Source organism: Helianthus annuus, chromosome 7 (assembly GCF_002127325.2).
Source record: "Helianthus annuus cultivar XRQ/B chromosome 7, HanXRQr2.0-SUNRISE, whole genome shotgun sequence".
In the NCBI taxonomy this organism is placed as follows: Eukaryota; Viridiplantae; Streptophyta; class Magnoliopsida; order Asterales; family Asteraceae; genus Helianthus; species Helianthus annuus.
Genome location: NC_035439.2, coordinates 47,554,093 through 47,576,381, shown reverse-complemented (window position 1 = coordinate 47,576,381; position 22,289 = coordinate 47,554,093). Strand labels below are relative to the sequence as shown.

The following is a 22,289-nucleotide window of genomic DNA, read 5'->3' as shown; positions in this document are numbered from 1 at the left end:
CTTTAAAGTCTTCGGTGTTATCTTCGTCAACGAAGAATACAATTACAAAACAAAAAGTTATCAAAACAATACAGGAATACAATAACAAAATAAAATTGTTATTAAATCAAAAAGTTATTGTAATAAGAAAGCTTTAAACTCTTTGTAGGATCGTTATACGACCTGACGAGTCGATCAGAAGAGTACTTAGACAGAATCAGAGGCGGAATTCATTGATTCGGTCTTCGTATAGCTTGATTTCACTATTTAACGTCTCGTTTATTGATCAGCTAACAATTACAAGCTCTGGAGACAAATTGGCAGGGCTTCGCCGTACACACACACAACTGCTCTACTAGATCCGCTCATAATGGCCCCTATATATAGACTTATGGGTTCGCTTATATGGACATGTCCATATAAGCGAACCTCATATGATCACATAAGCGAACCTCATATGCTTATGCTCATATGAGCGAACCTATGTATAAGACACATAAGCGAACCTATCTAATACATATATTCTCGATATCCGTTCACTATACAATCAGCCCTAACCTAAGACTCAAACTAAGATGTAGTCGACAGACAACTGCACCAACAGACTCCCCCTTGAATGTTGACGGAATCTTCAGTGAGAGTCTTCAAACATTGACAGCTCTTCAATCTTGATCGGTCTTCTTCAGGAACTCTTCCTGGAATAAAGTACCTGGATCTTTCTCTGGCTCTAACTTTCATCGGACTCCCCCTATCATCATGCTGGGATCGCCGTCTGGAAATCGTTATCACCATTGAAATCAACTCCTGGCTTTATCAGTTTAAACTTCTTCTCAGGTTCTGATGTATCTCCTGGCTTTCCCTAGCAACAGGATCAGAAACCTGCACAACTCAAACAATCTATCACAAACAAACACAATTGTGATTCAACTTAATGAATCAACTAATCATTAAAGAATATTCAAGAATTTTTCACATTTAACAATTTATTAAACTTTCCAAAATCTGATTAATCATTTCAAATCATTTTGACCAAACCAACTGTTCATCTTGTTTAGCCTTTGAAATTTTGAATTTCAGCTCTCCAACATCAGTTGTCGAAAATCTTTTTGAATTTTTCAAATATGAAACACAAATGCAATAACATCAATTAAAATGCAAAAATGAAATATATACAAACATATTTTTGTGAGTTCGTGCAAGAGGATCATATCAGCTGCTGACTAAACACTAGCACCGTTAAGCTGTTATTTCATTTTAAGCTTTTAAACAATTCGCGTAGATTGCCAATATTCTGATCTACTTAAATTCTCACAAAATGTTCAACTCGTTCGGGATACAGATTTAGTGTTTTTAGAACTTGAACATCTACATGTGTCCCACTTCAGTATATACTCCCGTATCCAGACCCCAGTATTCAGTCTTACAGGTGAGTATACCACAACTGATATCTGTTAAGGGGTAATGTGCGAGGGCCGTGAGAGCCCAGGTCGATACTTCCGTATACGCAGAGAGATGACGGCTTCGACTTTTGGTGGGTCCCCTTTAGAGGATCTTTTATTTTCAACAGCAAAGATTATCAATTTTATTGTTTAATCAAATTGCTGAGGGCGAGCTTGTATTTCAAAGCTTTTTGCAGAAAGTATTATCCGGGGACTAGGTCAGTACTTCCATACAACAGAAGTCCCTGGATAATACCCCAGATATCACTGAGCATAAAGACCTAGTATCTCAGAATACGAGACCCTTCAAACAGGATTTCAGGGGTTACTTATATATCCTGGAGGTGTTCCCCATGTAGACGCAAGTAAAATTTATGTTAATATCCCAAACTGATCTACTAATTCTGTGAAAACCTACCGACACATCTTTAGTGAGACTGCTTAATTGCATTTATACATTACAAATCTTTAGCGTACTGTGCCAGTCTAGCTGATGTACTATCATTTCCCCTATTTGCACTAAAACTCATTTTTAATTTTTCAATGTTTTTGACATTTTCAAATTTTCTAATTTTTTAAAAATTTTACTCCCCCTAAAATCAAAATATGTTTCAATTTTGATTTTCTGGGAAAATTTGAAACATAACAGTACAAAGTTTGACTACTTGATGAGAATCGCATCAATTCTCCATCCACATGGCGTAAACAATCAGAACTCCCCCTCTCAACAAACTATTTTCCCATTATGATCTCAAAACACTTAAGTTTTTTTTAATCAAAATGGTTTTTCCGGAAAAATTAGTTTGTTTACCAAACATTTGTAGGTTCGGGGTTACTTCATCACCTTGTTTTCTTCATACAAATGACAGATTTGACAACTTCAGTTTTAGATCTCAAACACCATTTGTAGAAAATCAAGTACAACTTAATGTCCCTGATTTACTACATGTAAGGCGAAAAATCACCAGAGTGAGATTTCTCAAGAAATGTGCCGATTCATGTTCCACGCTTACCAACCTGGGAACTCCGGCAAGTCAGGTTTTTCATTTAAACAGATTCACCCAAGCCTGACAGTCCTTAGGTGATTTCGAATTCTTATTCAACAATGGTGGAAAATTTGCATCATCCATTGTTAAATCTGAATTCTCCTTTTTTACCTCAACCACTGGCTCCTCTGGTTTTGACGAACCAGAATCATTGCCTGAGTGTGGCTTGTCTGACTTAGATGAGCCAGATTCATCGCCGACACCTTTCATCTTCTTCTTTTCCCCTTTCGTCCTCAGATTTGTATCTGATGAATTCGCCTGGCTTGACTTGGCATTCGAAGGAATCGATTCATCAGAACTTTATTTTTTTCAACAGATGAACCCAAGGACAAAATCTTCTCCAAATACTTTCTTGCCTTCTTCCTCTTTTTCCTCAGTCTGTCTTTCTGCCCCTATGAAAGTTTAACTTTCTTTTCTTGAATTGTCTATTCTTGAACTTTAGGTTTTAGAACCTTCTGTTCATGGGGCTTGACTTTGACTGAAATCTTTGCCAATTTCTGAGACTTAGCCCTCAATCTTTCACTTGATCTCCTTGGGCAATCTCTGGCTATGTGACCTTTGATCTGACAGTTAAAGCATCTTCTCGTCTCATAATTCCAACCCTGGCAGTTAACAGCAATGTGTCCTTGATAGCCGCATCGATAACACACTCTGTTATCATACCATGGACCACCTTTTTCACACCAAATACTCAGATCATAACATTGTTTGGCTTGGTGGTATTCCTTTCTCAAGTTTGCTAGTTTTGACTTTTCAGCACTGTGGTTCAACCTGCACCACTTATTACCAACAGTTTTTGAGTTTTCATTTTTTACTTTTTGTAATTTTTCATTACGATTGGATGATCGATCTGATGAACTTTTATTATCTTTTTGAACATTTTTCAAATTTTTATCGTTTTGTTTTTGTTCCACTTTCTTCTTCAAAGGTTTTTGCTTAGAGCATTCTCCCTTTTCAGTCGATTGTAGAACAGTTTTCTGAAATTTTTCTTTTAATTTCAAAAACAATTTTTGTTTTTCTATTTTTTCATTTACATCATCAAATTTCTCATCGCAATCTTCAACTTTGACATTGTCAAAGTTTGTGACATTGTCACTTACTGGAACAGAATTGATCGGTTTTGGACAGGGAAAATTCACACTGTCTGATGCAGTCACAAAACCTATCAATTTCTTCTCAAGTTCATCAATCTTGCTTCTGGAATTCTCAGCTTCTTTTTCAAACTGAGATATTCTTTCAAGATGAGACTTGACTGAATTTTCATTCTCATTTTTCATGTTTTCAAGAACAGATTTTTCATTTTCCAAAACTTTTATCTGTTCTTGAAATTTCGCTTCATTTGCTTTCAGATTCTTGTTTTCCAGCTTAATCCAGAAATCCTCATCTTCTGAAGTTCCAACTCTTCAATTTTCTTTCTAGCACATTCACTTTCTTTTTCAAGTTTAATAATTTTCTGAAGATGGGAATTGATCAATTTTTGCTTTTCAATGTTGTTTTGACTAAAAACATTTCTCCCATCTTCAAGAATTTTCATTTGATTTTGAAATTCTTTTTCACTTCTTGATTTTTCAATTTCAAAATCCTTAATTTTCTCTTCAAAAACTTTTTCTTTTTCTTTCAACTTCTTGTTTCCAAATGTCAAACTGTTCAAATTACTTAACAGTTTGTCATTTTCAACCTTCAGTTTCTCACACATTTCCTGAAATATAAGAATCTGTTTAATATCAGTTTGCTTCTCGTCTTCCAACTTCTTGACTTCCGATGTCAAACTTTCCGCATCTTTCAAGAGTTTGTCATTCTCGGTCTTGAAGCTGTCACATTTGGAGCACACTGATGCAGAATTTGAAACTTCATTCTTCACAGATTCTTCATTCATTGACGTTTCATTTATTTCTACCTTGTATGTTCCTGCACAGACAATTTTAACAAAGTCAAGAGGTTTTAAATTTTCATCAATATAACATCCTCTTTTATAATCATACTTCATGTTTTGTTTTGCACCAAAACATATACAAATTCTTTTATTAATCTCAGTAATTACATCCAAATTGATTTTATCCAGATTTCTCAGATTCAGTTTATCTAGATTCTCTTTAATTTTATTCACCAATATTTTCTTCTTTTCAAAATTTTCATAATGACGCTTTGGAAGTTTACTGATGAAATCAGATGGATGTAATTTCGAGAATTAGGCTTTTGTTTTAATTTCTTTAGAACATCATCCCATTCGACAGGTAAAGCAGCTTCCAACTTTGATATCTTTTCAGTATCTGTCAAATTTATTCCAAACGATTTTAACTTGTCCATCAAGTAATCAAATCTTTTTTCCATCTCTTTCAAGCTTTCATTCTGTTGACAAACAAAGTTTTCAAGTCTAAGAATCCAAATCCTCTTATCATCTTGATCATACAGACTTGTACGATGCCTTCCAAATCTATTTAAACTTTCAACAAACTTATTCTCTTCTTCATCAAACATTTTGTCCATCTGTCAACAAAAATCCCGACACGTCTTTATTGTTCACAGAAGCGAATCTAGTCAAATCAACAAAAGCGGACCAACTTATGTTCAATAAGCGAAACACAATTAGTCCAATGAGCGGACCAGATCAACAACTATGAACGAACCAGACCAATGCCCAATAAGCGAACCAGAATTAATCACTTTGAGCGAACCAGAAAACAATCTCAAGAGCGAACCTGATTACAATCCTAAGAGCGAACCAGAAACAGTCCTATGAGCGAATCTGATAACAACCCAATGAGCGAACCAGATCAATACTCAATAAGCGAACCTTATATCAACCCAATGAGCGAACCAGATATCAACCCAATGAGCGAACCAGATCAACCTTAAGAGCGAACCTCACTTAGATGAACTCAAAAGCGAACCTAAATGCAGTTTGAAGCGGATCTTTACTGAAATTTGGAGCGAACCTGCTGTCAATATGTTCAAAAAGCGAACCTGAATCAGTCCAATAAGCGAATCTATTGACTGTTCATACAAGCGGATCTCATTTCGAACATGTTTTCACCCATTTTTATTCTGTAATTTAGTCCAAAACTTTCAAGGGTTTGTCTATGTCCAGTAACACACAACCTGTGAGATTTTGATCCAATTTTAACTGGTAAAACTCCCTGAACTGATAAAAGAAGGTGTAGATATCAGAATTTTGAGCGAAAAACGAGCTAAACGGTAAGAACTCTTCCTCCTGAGCTCTGATACCACTTTTAGGATCGTTATACGACCTGACGAGTCGATTAGAAGAGTACTTAGACAGAATCAGAGGCGGAATTCATTGATTCGGTCTTCGTATAGCTTGATTTCACTATTTAACGTCTCGTTTATTGATCAGCTAACAATTACAAGCTCTGGAGACAAATTGGCAGGGCTTCGCCGTACACACACAACTGCTCTACTAGATCCGCTCATAATGGCCCCTATATATAGACTTATGGGTTCGCTTATATGGACATGTCCATATAAGCGAACCTCATATGATCACATAAGCGAACCTCATATGCTTATGCTCATATGAGCGAACCTATGTATAAGACACATAAGCGAACCTATCTAATACATATATTCTCGATATCCGTTCACTATACAATCAGCCCTAGCCTAAGACTCGAACTAAGATGTAGTCGACAGACAACTGCACCAACACTCTTCGATTCCATCTTTGTCAACGAGGACCAGGAGCTAACCCTCCGGGGGAGAAGATTGACATAAAATAATAGACATATTGTATGTTTTCCATCTGCCTTCCGATATAACATCGACTAGGGATACATGTAATTTGAAACATATATAGAGGTAATGAAAGTGTGAACAACTTGTAAAAAAAAATCATATTTCTTGAAATGTAGAGTGTGCTAAAAGTACTACAAATATACTAATTTAAAAATATAAAAGGTTGAAAAAAGAACAATTTTTTACAAATATTTTTCTCATATTATGACGTAATAAAAAATATACTTAAAAATTAGTATTACATCTTTGTCGAAGAGGACTGAGAGGTAAACTTCGGAGGGAAAGTTGAATCTAAACCTCATATCAAAGAAATTTTTTTAAATACAATAGTTTTTTCTTTGATCCGAATCACCTAGAGAGAAAATGAGGTTCGGATTTTAAAGCAAAGAAAAACGTCATGGTGTAACAATACGAGCATGTAGAGATATTTTTTTTCATGAAGAACATATACTTGAAAAAGATATAAACATAAAGGTAATGAGAGTGTGAACATCTTGTACAAGACCATATCTAATATCTAAAAGTGAGAGGGTGTTGTTTATAGATAAATTTATGTTGTTTTTAAATATTAAAAGTACTAGAAATTTACAAAGGTTAAAAAAAGAAAACAAAAAAAAAAAAAAACCCGGCTGAAGAGACTCATGGAGGGGTCTCAATTGTGTGAGCTGTTTAAGCGAACTCTTAAACCCGTTAAAAACTCAGCCATTTACGAGCCGATTGAAGCAGCTTAGCCGAGCCGCTCAACTGAAAGGCCCTGAAACGGCTCTGAGCTACTAGAGCCATTTTTATACACATGGTGTAACCTGGTTGGTTAATGTTGGAGGATTTTCAAAGAGGCTACAACAGCCTTGATTTTGGTAAGAAGGCTATGGTGGAGTTTCAAAGGGCTATTTTGAATTTGACCGCTTAAAGGCTATTTTTGTTATTTTCCTTTTTTATTAAAGTCATAATCACGTTAACTTTGGAATAAGCATGTCATATTTGTGTACATTATCTTTGGTGTGAAATTTTCAGGTTAATATTGAATTGTATCGGTAAAATCCATGTAGGTGACCTATTTAACATTCCTGGATTAGAAAAAAAATTAAAAAATTCTCCATCATTGGTGTGATGGAAGGGTTATTAGTTTGTGTTTTTATACTTTTTTTTAATTAAAAGGTAAAAGATTTAAACTATTTTCAAAAGCATTGTACATGATTGGTTTTAACTTTCAACATATGCAACAAAAAGTAAAATTTGTGACAAACATGAAGGGAAAAAATGATTAACGTAATTGTTGGAGAAACAACAACTACAACATCTGTACCCAATAAATCCTATAAATAGCAAAGTTACTGTTAGGGTCTAGGTGGGAAGGGGGAGGGTTAAATGTAGACAAACCTTATCTCTACACAACACCAATAATAAACATTTGGCGAACAATAGACATATAAATATAAAAACAGAGACCTACCAAATAGCAAATTAAATATTGTAGGGGTAACTTAATGTAATATATACAAACTCTTAAATACATAAATTCACATAGAGACATAGATGCAAAAAGATGATCACATGCAAAGTCTTCCTAACATTTAAAGAAACCTAAGCCCCTATAACAAAAGTCAAACACAATCCCTTACCTAATAGTCCCTAACATTAATCTACGTCTCCACAAACCCTTATCATAGACCATGTCCTCTGAGATGCAACTTTAGTAACACCTACCTAACCCGCTCGTCACAAGTCATATTGAGCATGCCTTTACTCCTCCTCCCCTCCACAATGAAGTGTTCCACTACTCTAACTAGTGTTGTCGTCTGCTTCTTATTCACATGTCCAAACCATCCCAGTCTCCTTTCCTTTATCTTATCAATTATACTAGTCACTCCTAACATTTTCCTAAAAATGTCATTTCTTATCCGATCTAACATTGTGTGCCCATACATCCGCCTCAGCATTCTTATCTCTGTTACATCCATCTTGTGTCCCTGTGTTATCTTGATGGCCCAGCACTCTGTCCCATACGACATAGCAGGTCTAACTGAAACCCTATAAATTTATGCTTTAATCTAGTTGGAAACCTCTTGTCATACAATACTCCAATGGTTGCTCACCACATACACCAACCAACTTGGATGCGATGAGCTACGTCACTATTTATCTCCCCATTCCTTTTTACAAACGATCTTAAATACTTAAACTTGTTTACCTGTGGAACCGTTTGATCGTCAATGGTGATTTGAGTGTCATCGTCAATGTTTGCACCACTGAAATCACAGTGAAGGTACTCAATCTTAGATTGGCTAATGCTTAAACCTTTGCGGTCTAAAGTTGCTCGCTACTCCTTTAACCTTGCATTCAGGCTATGTTTAGTCTCCACTACTAGCACGATATCAGCTGCGAGAATAATGAACCATGGAGTTGTGTCTTAAATTGAACCAAACAACTCATCTTGAACTACCATAAAAAGAAACAAGCTCAACACATACCCTTAGTGTACTCCGATCTCAAACATATTCTCAATGAGCGCGCACAAACACTAGTTAGAGTCCTGATATACATATGTGATCTAATTTTTTAACTAGTATCTAGGACTCGCGCTTTGCGGCGGGTCCATTAAGCTGATCAAAAAGTAAAGTAAACATGATGAATCACGCACACATGTTATGGCGTGTTAACTTGCAAAAATTTGACCGAAAAAGTAAAACATAGAAAAGAATAGCTAAATCGCCTTAGAATCTGCGAGTTTTGACGGAGCCATTAAACCTAAAAATAAACGTAAAAACGTTGTATCACACGCGCATTGCAACGTGTTAGCTAGCAAAATTTAGAACAAATTGTAAAACGAAAAATTTATAAAAGATGTAAAGTACACGGACAAAAGTGAAAGTGAAAAAGTGTTGGGGGTTAACAATAGAAAATATTTGTGACAAATATGTAAAAGATGTAAAACACAAGGACCAAAGTTGAAAATGAAAAAGTATTAGGGATTAAAAATAGAAAATGTTTATGAAAATATGTAAAAAAGATGAAAACTATGGGGTAAAAAGTGTACAAATGAAAACCATAAAGGTTATGTGTTCATGTAAAAGATGAAAACTATTGGGGTTAAAAGTGTAAAAGATAAAAAATAAAAGGATTAAAAGTAAAAGAAAATTAAAGAAGTAAAAAACACGAAAAAAATGAATAGTAAATATGTGAGGGAGAGAATTTTTATAAATTCATCTTAGAGTTTTTTTCTAAACTAGTGTTGGTGAAAAAACTATTTATTAAAATGGTGTTCCTTGAAAACTATTTACCAAAGTAGTGTTTCTTCCTTGTTTATTTTGTATTCCTCTTTTCTTTTTTCACAAACATATTAAACTCTTTTTATATTTCTATTAAATTAATAAAGTATCTATTTTTTTTTATTCCTGAATGATTTATATTTTTTTCTCAATTCAACATTTTTAAAATTTAATCAAGTATATACATTTAATATAAATTAATAAAATAAATAAGTAACCACGAATTTGTTATGTATGATTAAATTTTTACACCAATTCGATTAAAGAAGCAAATTCACAGAAGCTTAGTAATTAGCATACTATTGTTTTAGCACTTTTATAAGTTTTGTTAAGCATAATTTTTTTGTCTAACAATATTTTTATTAAATCAAAAGAAGACTAGTAGGTAGTCCAGGAACAATAAAGCAAAAAAACAATATACCAGCTCAAACAAACAAATAAACAAACAAACAGAGCCTACATCGTATTTCTACCATCTCATCTTATATAAATTGAAGAGTAAATTTCACTTTTTTTCCTTTATGTATTATCTGATTTTGAAACGTGCCCTTTAAAAGTTTTAATTTTATTTTATGTCCAAAAAACACATGTTTTATATCACTTTAAGTCCTTTACACCAAACTGAGTTAAATTACTTAGTTAGGTTTATTTAAGCCAAGGGTATTATTGGTATTTCATCTTTTTACTTTATTACTCACCCCTTTATATCCCCTCTTTATAAGATCTGCATCTTCTTCCTCAAGAAAAATTAGGGTTCAAGTTCTGCATTTCTTCCTTATACTTTAACCTGGTCATAACATCTGACCACTGGCTCATCATCTTTTAAAGCATCACAGAATAGAACGTACAGAATCATAAATCTATTAAAAAAACTGCCAATGATATAAAGGTTTCCCCTTTCATGTGATGATAGAAAATGCATAAAAAAGAAACCTTTGTTTAGATTTAAATGACTTTTTTGTTCACCTTCATCATCATATCAAAATTAGGGCAAAATCAAGTATTCAAAATTGTAATTCTACATAACAAATCAAATTATAATCACTATCTTCTTCTTTCGATAACAGAAAATCCAGCCCCGTTTCCGGATGATGCGCTACATTTGTCGTAAACACCAACACTTCTCCGATGCCAGAATTTTCGTGTTTCCGATCTGATTCAGTGGCTGTGGTGGGAGTACGGTGGTGTAGTGGTGGCGGAGGTGGTGGTGGTGGAGGGGCGAGAAAGGAGGCGACGCCCCAGATTTGGCGAGTAAGGGATTCGGTAAACTCAGAAAGGTCTTCTTGAACTCCTGATGTTAGGGTTTGAGAGTTTGATTGTTGATTGTTTTGGTTGAATTGAAAATGTCTTCTTGAACTCAGAAAGGTCTTCTGAGCTCCTGATTGTTTTAGACAAAAAAATTAGGGTTCAAGTTCTGCATTTCTTTCTCTTGTAGAAATACCAATAATACCCTTGCCTTAAATAAACTTAATTGAGTATTTTAACTCAGTTTGGTGCAAATGATTTAAAGTGATATAAAACATGTGTTTTTTGGATATAAAATGAGATTAAAACTTTTAAAGGGCACATTTCAAAATTCAGATAATACATAAAGAACAAAAAGTGAAATTTACTCTAAATTAAATCCTTTCCACATTTCCCAATCCAGACTTGTTTGCTTAGAACGATGTTTAACCCAAAGGTGGCTTAACGTCTTCACTTCTCCAATAACATAGATACTTTATTAATTTTATAATAAAATATAAACATCATTCAAAGAATAAAAGAATAGACACTTTATTAATTTAACAGAAATATAAAAAAAAAAGTTTAATATGTTGGTTAAAAAAGAAAAGACAAATATAAAATAAATAAGAAACACTATTTTGGTAAATAGTTTTCAAATGAACACTATTTTGGTAAATAGTTTTTCCACCAACACTAGTTTAAGGGAAAAAAAAAAACTCATTCATACACATTTTGATAAATAGCTTTTCCACCTAGGAAAAAAAACTCATTCATACAAGTAACTTAAATTTTTCTATAAAATTATATATGTTAGGGTGTGGTTCCTTAAGCGGGTTCAGCAGATGGTAAACAGTAACACCATGCATGTGAAGGGGCATAATTTTGTGTTTAATAGGATAATGTTTGCTATTCAGAATGAGATAACAGCGCAACTTTTTGCCCGTCTATTTACCATTATGGTCTCGGTTTTAGATAATACTCAAACGAAAATAAAAGGCGTGTAAAATGGATTGGTGACGCTTTCAAGGCTTACCAAAGCATCTCTGCTAAATTAAGGGATAGACATTGCTTACGTTGAAGCAAAGAAATATGCAAATATAGGAAGGATTCTTCACAATCCCCTTCGTTTTACCCTTTCCGATCATAGCCAGAAATCATTGTTAAGCAACACACCACTGCTGTCGACCACTTCACTCAATTCCTCTGCTATTTAAGCTCCACCATCTTCATTCCTCTTTGCAATTCTCTTTCTGCATTCCTTCAAGTAAGTTCTATCTATCCATTTGCCTTAAATGAAATGATTGATTCATCTTTCTTATGATTGTGTATTGGACTTTCCCAATTCAAATTAGTTTCTTATCAAGGTTGACTTTTTTTTTTTTTTTCTTTTGGAATTGTCCCTTCATTTCTTTCTCTAAGGTGTTTATTGCTGCCCTTTTGACTTTAAAAGCTTGATTTGAGTTCATTAAGTTTAGAGAAAAGGGGATGATTTATGACAATTAGATACCAAATCTATATGTTTGGTTATGTCATGTTTTGTTTTGTTTTCTAGTGGTATGAAAACTTGATGGTTATCTTTGATTCCATAAATAGTATTTTAAAGATGAGGATCATGATTGATTGTTGGTTGTTAAACATTTAACAGAATTCCTAAAATTATCCTTTTAAATAGGCCACTCAATGGGTACAAGAAGTGATCTTGGTGTTCTCATGCTTGGGCTTCTAGTTGGATTTTGTCTTGTGTTTCGATGCTCTGCTACTTTGTGGGATACAAATGCATTGCTGGTTGTAAATGGGTCAATAAGGAAGATGCCCGAAACCCTCTTTGGTGTTTTCTTTGAGGTTTTGTCGTCGTCGTCTTCTTTTTTTTTTTTTTTTTTTTGTCAAGTTTTGAAATTCAAATTCCATGCTTGTTTATTATGTGTTCTGTCATGCAGGAGATCAACCATGCTGGTGCAGGTGGGCTGTGGGCGGAACTAGTAAGCAACAGAGGTATACTACTGAAAATAAATGCAACATTGAGTTGTAGGGGTGGCAACTCCTCGAAACAGGACACAGACACGATACAAAAATACCAAGTTTTGGGTTGGTTAGTGGTTTGGGTTGACATGTGTAACCCGTTTATTAAACGCGCCTTGTTCGGGTTGTACTAAAATTAAGCAGGTCACTTGCCAATCTGTTTGACTAGTTTGGATAAGTGGTTTTCATAAGCTGAGTTAGGGTTACAGATTGATGTGTTTGACACGAATGTATATATGGGTTGTGTTCGTGTTCCCGAACCTGTAAACTAAACACGATTGCCACCCGATATTACTAGAACTAAGTTCATATGACCTAATGATTTGAACGTTTCCCTTTATACCCCAGGGTGAATGGAGGTTTACTGTCGTCAAACTTAGTTGCTCTTCACTTAGAGTTCATATATCTTCTTTCTTTTGCAGTATTATCAATTTCTTTTCTCTAAGATACTTTTGACTTGTGTTGTTACAAATTCTAGTCTACTTGTTAATTGACTTTTAGTTGATATTTCATTAGGCTTTGAATCGGGAGGACATCATTCTCCATCAATTATTGATCCATGGTCAATAATTGGGAATGACTCATTGATAAAGGTATCAACAGAAGCTTCCTCATGCTTCAAGAGAAATCCCATGGCACTTCGGATGGAGGTGGTTTGTGACGGTGATTGTCCGCTCGGTGGTGTTGGTATATATAACCCTGGCTACTGGGGAATGGTAACATTAATTTATATAGCTTTTCTTCTAGTGATTGCAGCTTCACCTTTTTGTAAGTAATATGTTTCTTTTTTTTTTAACTTCACTACTTATGTGGCCGATTCACTCTTTTCCAGAATATTGAAAAGGGGAAGACCTACAATTTAGTTTTCTATATTCGATCTTTGGGATCGGTAAACATGTCTTTGTCACTGACTGATTCCACTGGCATGCAACCACTAGCTACTACAAACATCATGTAAGTAGTACTATTCGACATAATTTATAGCTACCCATTTACTTATGAATGGGTTGGTTTTGGGTGGTTATGGTTATCCCCAAAGTGTACTTTATGTGCTTACAGCCTCTTGAATCGTTCTGTTTTAAAATAGAGTAAATTACGATTTTGGCCCCTGTGGTTATATCCCAAAAAGGAATCTTTCAACATCTGAGCCCCCAACGTCTTTTTTTCTAACCCTTTTGGCCCCTAACACTAACACCATCCATTTACTTTTAGGGGCCACAAGGGTTAGAAAAAAAAGACGTTGGGGGTCCGAAAGGGTTAGAAAAAAAGACGTTGGGGGTTCAGATGTTAAAAGATTCCTTTTTGGGGTAAAAGTGATATAACCATAGGGGCCAAAATCGTAATTTACTCTTTGAAATATAATATTAGTTTTGTAATAAATTAGCTTTTTAGCACGCTTTTAAAAAATGAACAAATTATGTTTACGGGTCAATCCAGCTAACCATAAACATTTCAACTTGTGACCCACCCCTAGCACTTATTAACAAAGGAACATTAAGCATTTGCAGAAAAAATGATGTATCAAATTGGACAAAGATTGTAACGAAATTGGAAGCAAAAGGAAGCAATAGTAATGGTAGATTAGAGTTGAAGACTGACAAAAAGGGAGTCATATGGTTTGATCAAGTTTCATTAATGCCCACCGATACGTACAAGGTGCAATCTCCGTTAATCTCTTCATATATTATACACTAGTACTTGCAAGTTTCTGAATGTTTGAAAAATAAAATATAATATAAGTTACCAAAAGTTCCTTTGCTGATGTCTACCCATAGTTTTGTTTTTTTTTTTCCTATTATAGTAATTATACTCCACGGGCCACATGTTTCATAAATTAAACTATCTGCTTATTAACTCCAAAAGAAGGGTAATCTGTGTTTACATGTTTATTATCATCATTCAGTTTTATCATCAATATTTGATTAGTTTTTTATGGGTGTCAAAAGCTTAATTGCTGACCATTTAAGTTTATATATATGTTCAGTTTTTATTTCTAAAGGAATGTTTGGTTGGAACAGGGTCATGGGTTTCGAAATGATCTGTTTAAGATGGTTGCAGATATGAAGCCTGCATTTATCAGATTTCCAGGTTTATTTTTTAGTTATGCTTTTAGCTGTTAACATTCTTTGTTAAGGGTGTGAATTGCTAACACGAAACTAAGCTGCGGGCTGACTCGTTTACTTTTATAATTCTTTTAATAAATGTGTTTATGTCATACATACCTAAACTGATTGGGCATCTTTTGCCAAAAATTATAATTAAAAGAGATGAAACCTCAGATGTTATAGTTTAAACTTAATTAAGAAAAAAAAAAGTTTTCTGTCTTAAACAGGTGTGTTCGTGTCAACACATAAATATCGTGTCGTTTTCAGGTTCAAGTCACCACCCAGTTAACAACCCTATTATTTGTCATAGATGGTGCATGTGCATTGTTTAAACGACATTCCCAGTAAATTGGTTGAAATAATTTGGGATTAGGTGGATGCTTTGTTGAAGGAGAGTATCTAAGGAACGCGTTTAGGTGGAAAGAAACTGTTGGAGCATGGGAGGAGAGACCCGGTCACTTCGGTGACGTATGGTTTTACTGGACTGATGATGGCCTTGGTCACTATGAGTTCTTCCAGGTAACCAACTAGCATCCTATACACCATTCTTTAAACACTATTTTTTTTTCTCATCAAATACAATAAACATCGCAGTTGGCTGAGGATTTAGGTGCAGCACCAATTTGGGTATTCAACAATGGTAATATTGATATCTAGATATACGTGTGTATGCATATTAAATGATAATTTTGCCTCTTTTCTTTTGGAATCATAAGGAATCAGTCATCAGGAGTCCGTTGATCCCGCTATCATCATGCCTTTTGTGCAAGTAAGTATATTTAACAATTACCCCCTTGTCTTTCTATAAGTGATTAATAATATACAAATAAGTTATATCACTCAGGAAGCCCTTGATGGGATAGAGTTTGCTAGAGGTGATTCCAATTCGACATGGGGATCTGTTAGAGCCGCTATGGGCCACCCAGATCCGTTCGACTTGAAATATGTTGCTATTGGGAATGAGGACTGTGGCAAGAAATATTACCGTGGTATGTATGCTTGATTTCTTTGATATTACTATAGCTGTAAAGTTGATCTGATTTATTATGAACAAATTGAACCAGAAAATTACCTCCAGTTTTATGCTGCAATAAGAAAAGCTTACCCAGACATCAAAATGATCTCTAACTGCGATGGATCACGTGTAAAATTGGATCATCCAGCAGACATGTACGATTTTCATGTAAGATTAACCGTCAACCTTTCTGTTATATGGGTTTATACTCCAAATAATATATAATGTTTTCTAATGATTTTTGTTATAATCTGGCTTAATTAGATTTACAGTGATGCAAGAACTGTATTTTCTATGGCTAATACCTTCGATCGTACATCACGTGTTGGTCCAAAGGTTTGTTACTTTGTGTTCTTTAATTTATAATAAATAAATTCACCAAGTGAAAATCATGATCAGAAATTGCATGTGGTGAGAGTTATTTCAGGCTTTTGTGAGCGAGTACGCGGTGACTGGAGATGACGCTGGTTTAGGAAGTCTTTTAGCATCACTTGCTGAAGCTGGATTCTTAATTGGCTTGGAAAAGAACAGGTTCAATACTTCAAACATAATGTGTGTGTTACTCTTACAAGAACCGAAGTTTCAATAGATGTTATTTGTATTGCAGTGATATTGTTGAAATGGCTAGTTATGCACCTTTGTTTGTGAACACTAATGACAAGCGGTATGGTTTTTTATCCCTAATTGTCTCTCCCTTTTTAATTTCTTCTTGAATATATTATTTTTCACAAGAATATGATTATCAACAATATATAATATTTTTTACAAGAATATAACAACTCATTATTTGATTATTATGAGTTCAAAACGCAAAGGCTCATCTCATGCATTATCTTTTAATTCAAAGCACACATTTACCTAATCTAACGTTGAACCTTTTATGTGGAGGATGAGGCAATAATAATGCTTTGAATTTTGAGATAATGGAAGTGTTTTCTTTGAATAAGGTGGAAGCCAGATGCAATCGTTTTTGATTCTTCACAATCATACGGGACACCAAGTTATTGGATGCAACACTTCTTTAAGGACTCGAACGGTGCAACTCTTCTTAATTCGACGCTTCAAGCCAATGCATCAAATACACTTGCGGCTTCTGCTATTGTGTTCCAAGATCCCCTTTCTAAGAAAAACAACCTGAGAATCAAGGTAGATTTTATGCAGTCTATATATCCGGTTTCGATGCGGGTACGTGGGTTTGGTAAATCAGGCATGTATCGCCTAATACCATGCCCGTTTCAAACTCGCAAAAAATTTTTAGAACGAATCCCTTACCGGGTCAAATACTCACAAACCCATCCCGAATGTTTTGGGTTTAATTTGCATCCTACTTACAACAAGTATTTAAGGGAATAATTGGTGATATATAATCTTTTTTTAGGCTGTAAACTTTGGGAGCAGCACAGTTAGTTTAAAGATATTGATTGATGGGTTGGATCCTAACTTACTAGACACTTCTGGAACACAAACTGTTCTCACTTCAGCAAACGTCAAAGACGAAAATTCATTTGCAAATCCGAAAAAGGTACCATACCTACTTTGCATTCGTTTATCCAAAGAGGTGGCAACATGGCGGGTTGGGTAAAACCGTGTTGGTGTTGGGGTCATAACGAGTTAAACTTTTATACGAGTCGGGTCAGTTTGGCCCACAATCATATTTTATGATTGGCATTGGATGCATGCAGATTATACCGGTTACAAGCCTAGTTGAGAAAGCGGGAAGGAATATGGATGTGGTTCTTCTTCCACATTCTTTAACTTGTTTTGACGTATTAATGAAATCGGGTATTGCAGAGATCACAAGTACAACTGAAGACAAGTCCTATATTTCCTCGATGTAACTATGTATTCGTTTTCGTATTAATAAATCGAGCCAGGTGGTCAAACCCTAGCCATAAATAAAGCTTTTTTTTTTTTTTTTTCTCCATGCTATTTTCCGGTTTTTTACAAGTATGTGAGACATAGGTTCTTACATTCCACAACAAACTCAAATGCATCCCTTACAATCCCAACTTAGCTATTGGCGGTGTCTTGCTACTTGATATCGTGTATAGTGTAATGGGTACTACATGCACTCGGTTCTTTTGTCATTCCGTTACCTTCAAATAATATATTAAAATATGACAAGCAACTAAGTCTTGATTTAGTTGTGTAAAAACGCTTAAAATATAGTAATAACATATGTAATTTAGAGAGTATAAGCAAAACAAGCTTGTAATTCTTGATGTTCATCTATAAGAATGATAATTATTAAAGTTGGTGAGTAATTACCAAAATGTAGGAGAAAAAAGTGGTAGATCATAGTGATTAAATCCATGGAAAGTGTGGTATGTGACAAAGAAAACATGGTACGTGGAAGGCATAACATTTTTGTTCATAGACTACAACATGCCTTAAATTACCCAAATGTCTTGAGATAACCTCATCCTTGCTTGCTAACATTTTCCAGCACCAATATCTATTTTTTTTCCCATCCCTTTGTACAATCTTCTCTAAACTGTTTAAAACGTAGATAAGGGTAAGTATATTCGCCTGACAATTTTGAATGTCAATTTTAATAAATTCATTTTCTCAATTGTATGTGTGTATGCGCGCGCAAATGGAGTGGGGCAGGAAATAGATTTAAAAGATATTTATGTTTTTTTTGGTCATATAAGTAGTTAACGTCAAAAAAACCTAACCGGGTTAGAGATCGTCGGAAGAAAATGTGTTAAAGTTGAGATTCTTTATAAACATTTTCTGAGTTGGAATTAATCTCGGCCAATAGGCCAAAGTTGAGATTATTTCCTAGTAAATAATAATTAATGATAAACGATGATTAGTTAACGATTGGCAAAAAAACTAAAACCAGTGAACTACACACACCCAATTAATGGGTTAGTGAGTGAAAGCTCCACATCATAGCCCTGACGTGGCATGCACTTTTTCACCCACTAACACCAAACACCACTTGGCAATGTTTTAAAATCCGGTTTTTTAATCATACCGGATTAGGCACAAAAATGGTTTAACCAGTTGAACCGGACAGTTTAACCGGGTTGACTAGTTAACTGTATAATTCAATAAATTACAACATCAACTCAAAAAAATAATCCAAAATTGGATGAAGATGTAAATCTTGATCGAATGATGGAGTGATGGAAGTCTGGAACAAGTCATGAATGATGGAGTGATGAAGCAAGTTTTGAATTTTGATCGATGGAGATAAAATATTAAGTCGTTAGGTTAATGGAGACGGACCAATAAAAAGTAAAATCCTAACCCAAAAACAGACCTAATCTGGTACCGGTATAACGGTTCAAACCGGTGTAGCGGATTTTACCGGCGATACAAAGTCGATGTCGTTTCTCCTACTTACCAGGGTGTTTCGGATCGGATTTACATCCGAAAACGGTAATACCTTATATACAGGTATAACCGGCAGGTATTTACCGGTTTTTAAAACATTGTTACTAATAAACCCCTTAAAAGGCCACTTGCCAGTAGGCTATAAAGGTATTGGTGGGGGATGTAAGTTTCCCAATGAGGGTTCTCACACTTATCAAACTACCAAACCACACAAGGGTTTCCATCTATAGTAGCAAATACTTTTTGCCCTTAAATAAAAAAGTAGCAAATACTAGTATTCAAAAAAGCAAGCAAACGACAGTCCAAAATCGTTATTAGTTGCGAAAAGAAAAAAACTAGAAACATACAACACTGCCCAGATGATGGATGATTCATACATTCTTGTTCTTTCTCATCTTAGAAGGCGGCCACCGACCCTTTTTCCGCAACTGGCGTTTCCTAACGAGTCTCTTTCGTCTAAGTCTGATCTTTTTAGCCAGCTTCATCTTCATTTTCTGCTGCAGTTTCAGCTCAAGTTTCGACTCCAATGGAAGTTCTTCAACAGACAAGCTGCTGCTGCTGCTGCTGCTTTCATCCTTTGTCTCTGAGGGAAGATCATTGGCCTCTGCACCGTCTATTTCTGCAGACGCCTTCACAACCATTGAACCTCTTTGTTTGATTCCTTCAATGCGCACCCCATTGAAATGTGCGGTTTGCACATTAACCGAATTCCTCCCACGCACTAAAGCTACCACATGCAACTAACTACATTAGTAAAACAGTTGTAACTAAAAAAACATCGCTATTTTCATCCATGGATTGTTAATGTGCTACGCATATCATTACAATAACCATATCATTACGGCAACCACATTTTTTGAAAAGGGAATTTACATATCAAATATCTATGCTAGAAAAATAAGAAAAGAAGCACATCATTCGCCACCATTTCACAAACATACTTAAGTTTTTGGACAACACAACCTCCTCTTTTGATATTTTTCTCAACCACACAAGTTTTCACAAAAAAAAAAAAAAACACACACAAACGGTTACTAGGGTTGACTTCATTTTCGGTTTAGTTGAAGCATATAGTATTTATTTTACACCTTAACTGCCCCCTCCTCAGAGACTCTCAATTTGAAGCATGTTGTTTTACTATGATTTGTCACTGTTGCCTCTTACATTGCATCTGTAAGGGGCGTATAAATCAAAGGATTTCACCATTTACCTTTCAGTCAACCAAAAACTACGAATAACTGAAACGAAAAACAGGCCTTAATAATAATTGAAACGAAAACAGTAGCTTTTGGCAACAAAAAGGCTGATGAAATCCAACAATCAAGAAACTGCATATGGCAAGAATGCAACAAACAGACTTAAGTGACAACAGAAGGATTAATATTCCTCTTGTTCTTTCTTTATTATTTTGTTAATTTGTTAATATTTTTAGAACAATCATTGTGAAAAAGAAAACCCTCCACTGACTGTTTATGTGGAACAAGTGCAATAAATCAAATATAAAAAAAACGATGAAAAGGGGGAATTTTATCAAACAGTTGGTGCTCATAAACATTGTCTTACAACCACTTCATCTTTGCGACCACAGAAATGAAAAACAAAAACAAAAACAAAAACCAAGCAGAATCATCAGCATTGTGTTTGAAGGGGAGAATTGAAATTGCAGATAAAAAGAAGAGAAAATTGAGGTGAACTTACAGGCATTGAGAGTAACAGCAGAGGGTAATCGGGACGACGGTGATTGACAACAAAGCGTTGGCGGAATCGGAGTGAAATGAAGAACAACCATTGTGTTTGTGTTGTGTCGAGGAGGAGCTCCTGGTTCTGGATAGCCTTGATCTTCAAATAGGAGGAAAGGATAAGATTGGTGAAACATCGGGTTGGATTAGTCATGCCGTACTATTTTATTTTATTATTATTATTTTTTTTGTAACTAACTCCTGTAACAAGTTAAATTTTTTTAGTAAAGTGTAATTTGCTTCCATATGGTTAAGAGGCGGGCAACATTAACCTGAGTCTCTCCTTGAAATGTTTGGAAGCTTGAATCCCTATACTTATAAAAGACTACATATTCAGTCCCTACAGCTAACTGGGTTAATTCTTTCTATTAAAAACTAACAGCCATGGGGTAAAAACGTCATTTCACACACCATTAACATCCCTATATCATTTACATACTCTCACAAATTCTTGTATATTCAACCTGTGTCCCCATATATTTCAGCTACCCTAAATCTTCTCCAACGCACCCACCACCCCTTCTCCACCCTAACCCACCATCGTCCATCGCACCCCACCACCACAGTTAATCGCAGCACCACCACGACCACCACATATGAGGCCTTGAATGGTGACACAACATAATAGAGATTCTATGACAACCTGCAAATTTTAAAGAAATTGTACTCAATTCACAGTTTCACACCATTGTGTAGTAAACTTTCACAAAGTTAGGGGCTGTTTGGTAGCCTCTTAATGACCATTCAGATGCTACCTCTTAATGGTTTAAAACCTCTGAATGAATAAGAGGTAACCTAAAGTCTAAATGGTTAAGAGGTAACCTCTGAATGGTAAATTATCACATGTCACATTCTTCTACCTTCTCATTGGTAAAATTCTTAATGGTTCCATTAAGAGGTAGCCTCTTAATGACCATTCAGAGGCTACCAAACAGCCCCTTAGACAACAAGAAGTTTAGATCATTAGTTTTTTTTTAACAAAATGTTGATCAAGTTCATAACCCTAAACCCTAGATGATAACCAACTATGAAGAATTTAAGTTTCAAGAAACAACATACTTCGGAGTCTAAGTCACAACCTTTGTCACACCCCAAAATCCACTCGCGGAGTATCACCGCTTGGAGGCGTGACTGACCAGGATTAAGCCACCAATCATATTGAACATAACAATCAAGTAACTAAAAACCAAACCCAATATAATTGGTGTTTCAAAATAAACCAAACATGTTTAAGAAATTCAGCGGAAGCATAGTAATGTTTAAATGACCCAAAACATAGTTCAAAGTTCAAATGTTAAGCATAGGACATAACAATCCATATCCCACAACGATCACGCCTCCCCGTGCAAGCTC

The 22,289-nt window shown here is 35.0% G+C and overlaps 3 protein-coding genes across 4 annotated transcripts in view; 1 reads left to right on the top strand and 2 right to left on the bottom strand.

Moving 5' to 3' along the window:
* The first annotated feature begins 11,703 nt into the window (after positions 1-11,703).
* On the top strand, positions 11,704-17,889 carry LOC110939706 (alpha-L-arabinofuranosidase 1). 2 transcript variants are annotated; one of them, XM_022181282.2, is made up of 18 exons: positions 11,704-11,977; positions 12,386-12,555; positions 12,651-12,705; positions 13,249-13,448; positions 13,565-13,686; positions 14,241-14,388; positions 14,751-14,820; positions 15,211-15,356; positions 15,432-15,477; positions 15,554-15,606; positions 15,682-15,826; positions 15,902-16,020; positions 16,117-16,188; positions 16,280-16,383; positions 16,460-16,516; positions 16,800-16,998; positions 17,231-17,374; positions 17,535-17,889. In XM_022181282.2, exons 2-18 carry the CDS (start codon positions 12,394-12,396, stop codon positions 17,688-17,690), a joined length of 1,998 nt encoding a protein of 665 aa, XP_022036974.1. In that variant the 5' UTR covers positions 11,704-11,977; positions 12,386-12,393; the 3' UTR covers positions 17,691-17,889. The 2 variants fall into 2 exon arrangements, with proteins under 2 accessions (XP_022036974.1, XP_035831557.1); XM_035975664.1 differs by having other exon boundaries at positions 12,359-12,555.
* Positions 17,890-19,420: 1,531 nt separating this feature from the next.
* LOC110939708 (50S ribosomal protein 5, chloroplastic) lies at positions 19,421-21,070 on the bottom strand. Its single transcript, XM_022181283.2, has 2 exons — positions 20,896-21,070; positions 19,421-19,924 (listed from the first exon to the last, which is right to left on the bottom strand). Exons 1-2 carry the CDS (start codon positions 20,984-20,986, stop codon positions 19,569-19,571), a joined length of 447 nt encoding a protein of 148 aa, XP_022036975.2. The 5' UTR covers positions 20,987-21,070; the 3' UTR covers positions 19,421-19,568.
* Positions 21,071-21,465: 395 nt separating this feature from the next.
* The window catches only part of LOC110942474, a 33,131-nt gene continuing 32,307 nt past the window's right edge, over positions 21,466-22,289 (bottom strand). Inside the window, exon 2 of the mRNA XM_022184250.1 lies at positions 21,466-21,579. Coding sequence (XP_022039942.1) covers positions 21,466-21,579 — 114 coding nt within the window. The remainder of the gene's footprint in view (positions 21,580-22,289) is intronic.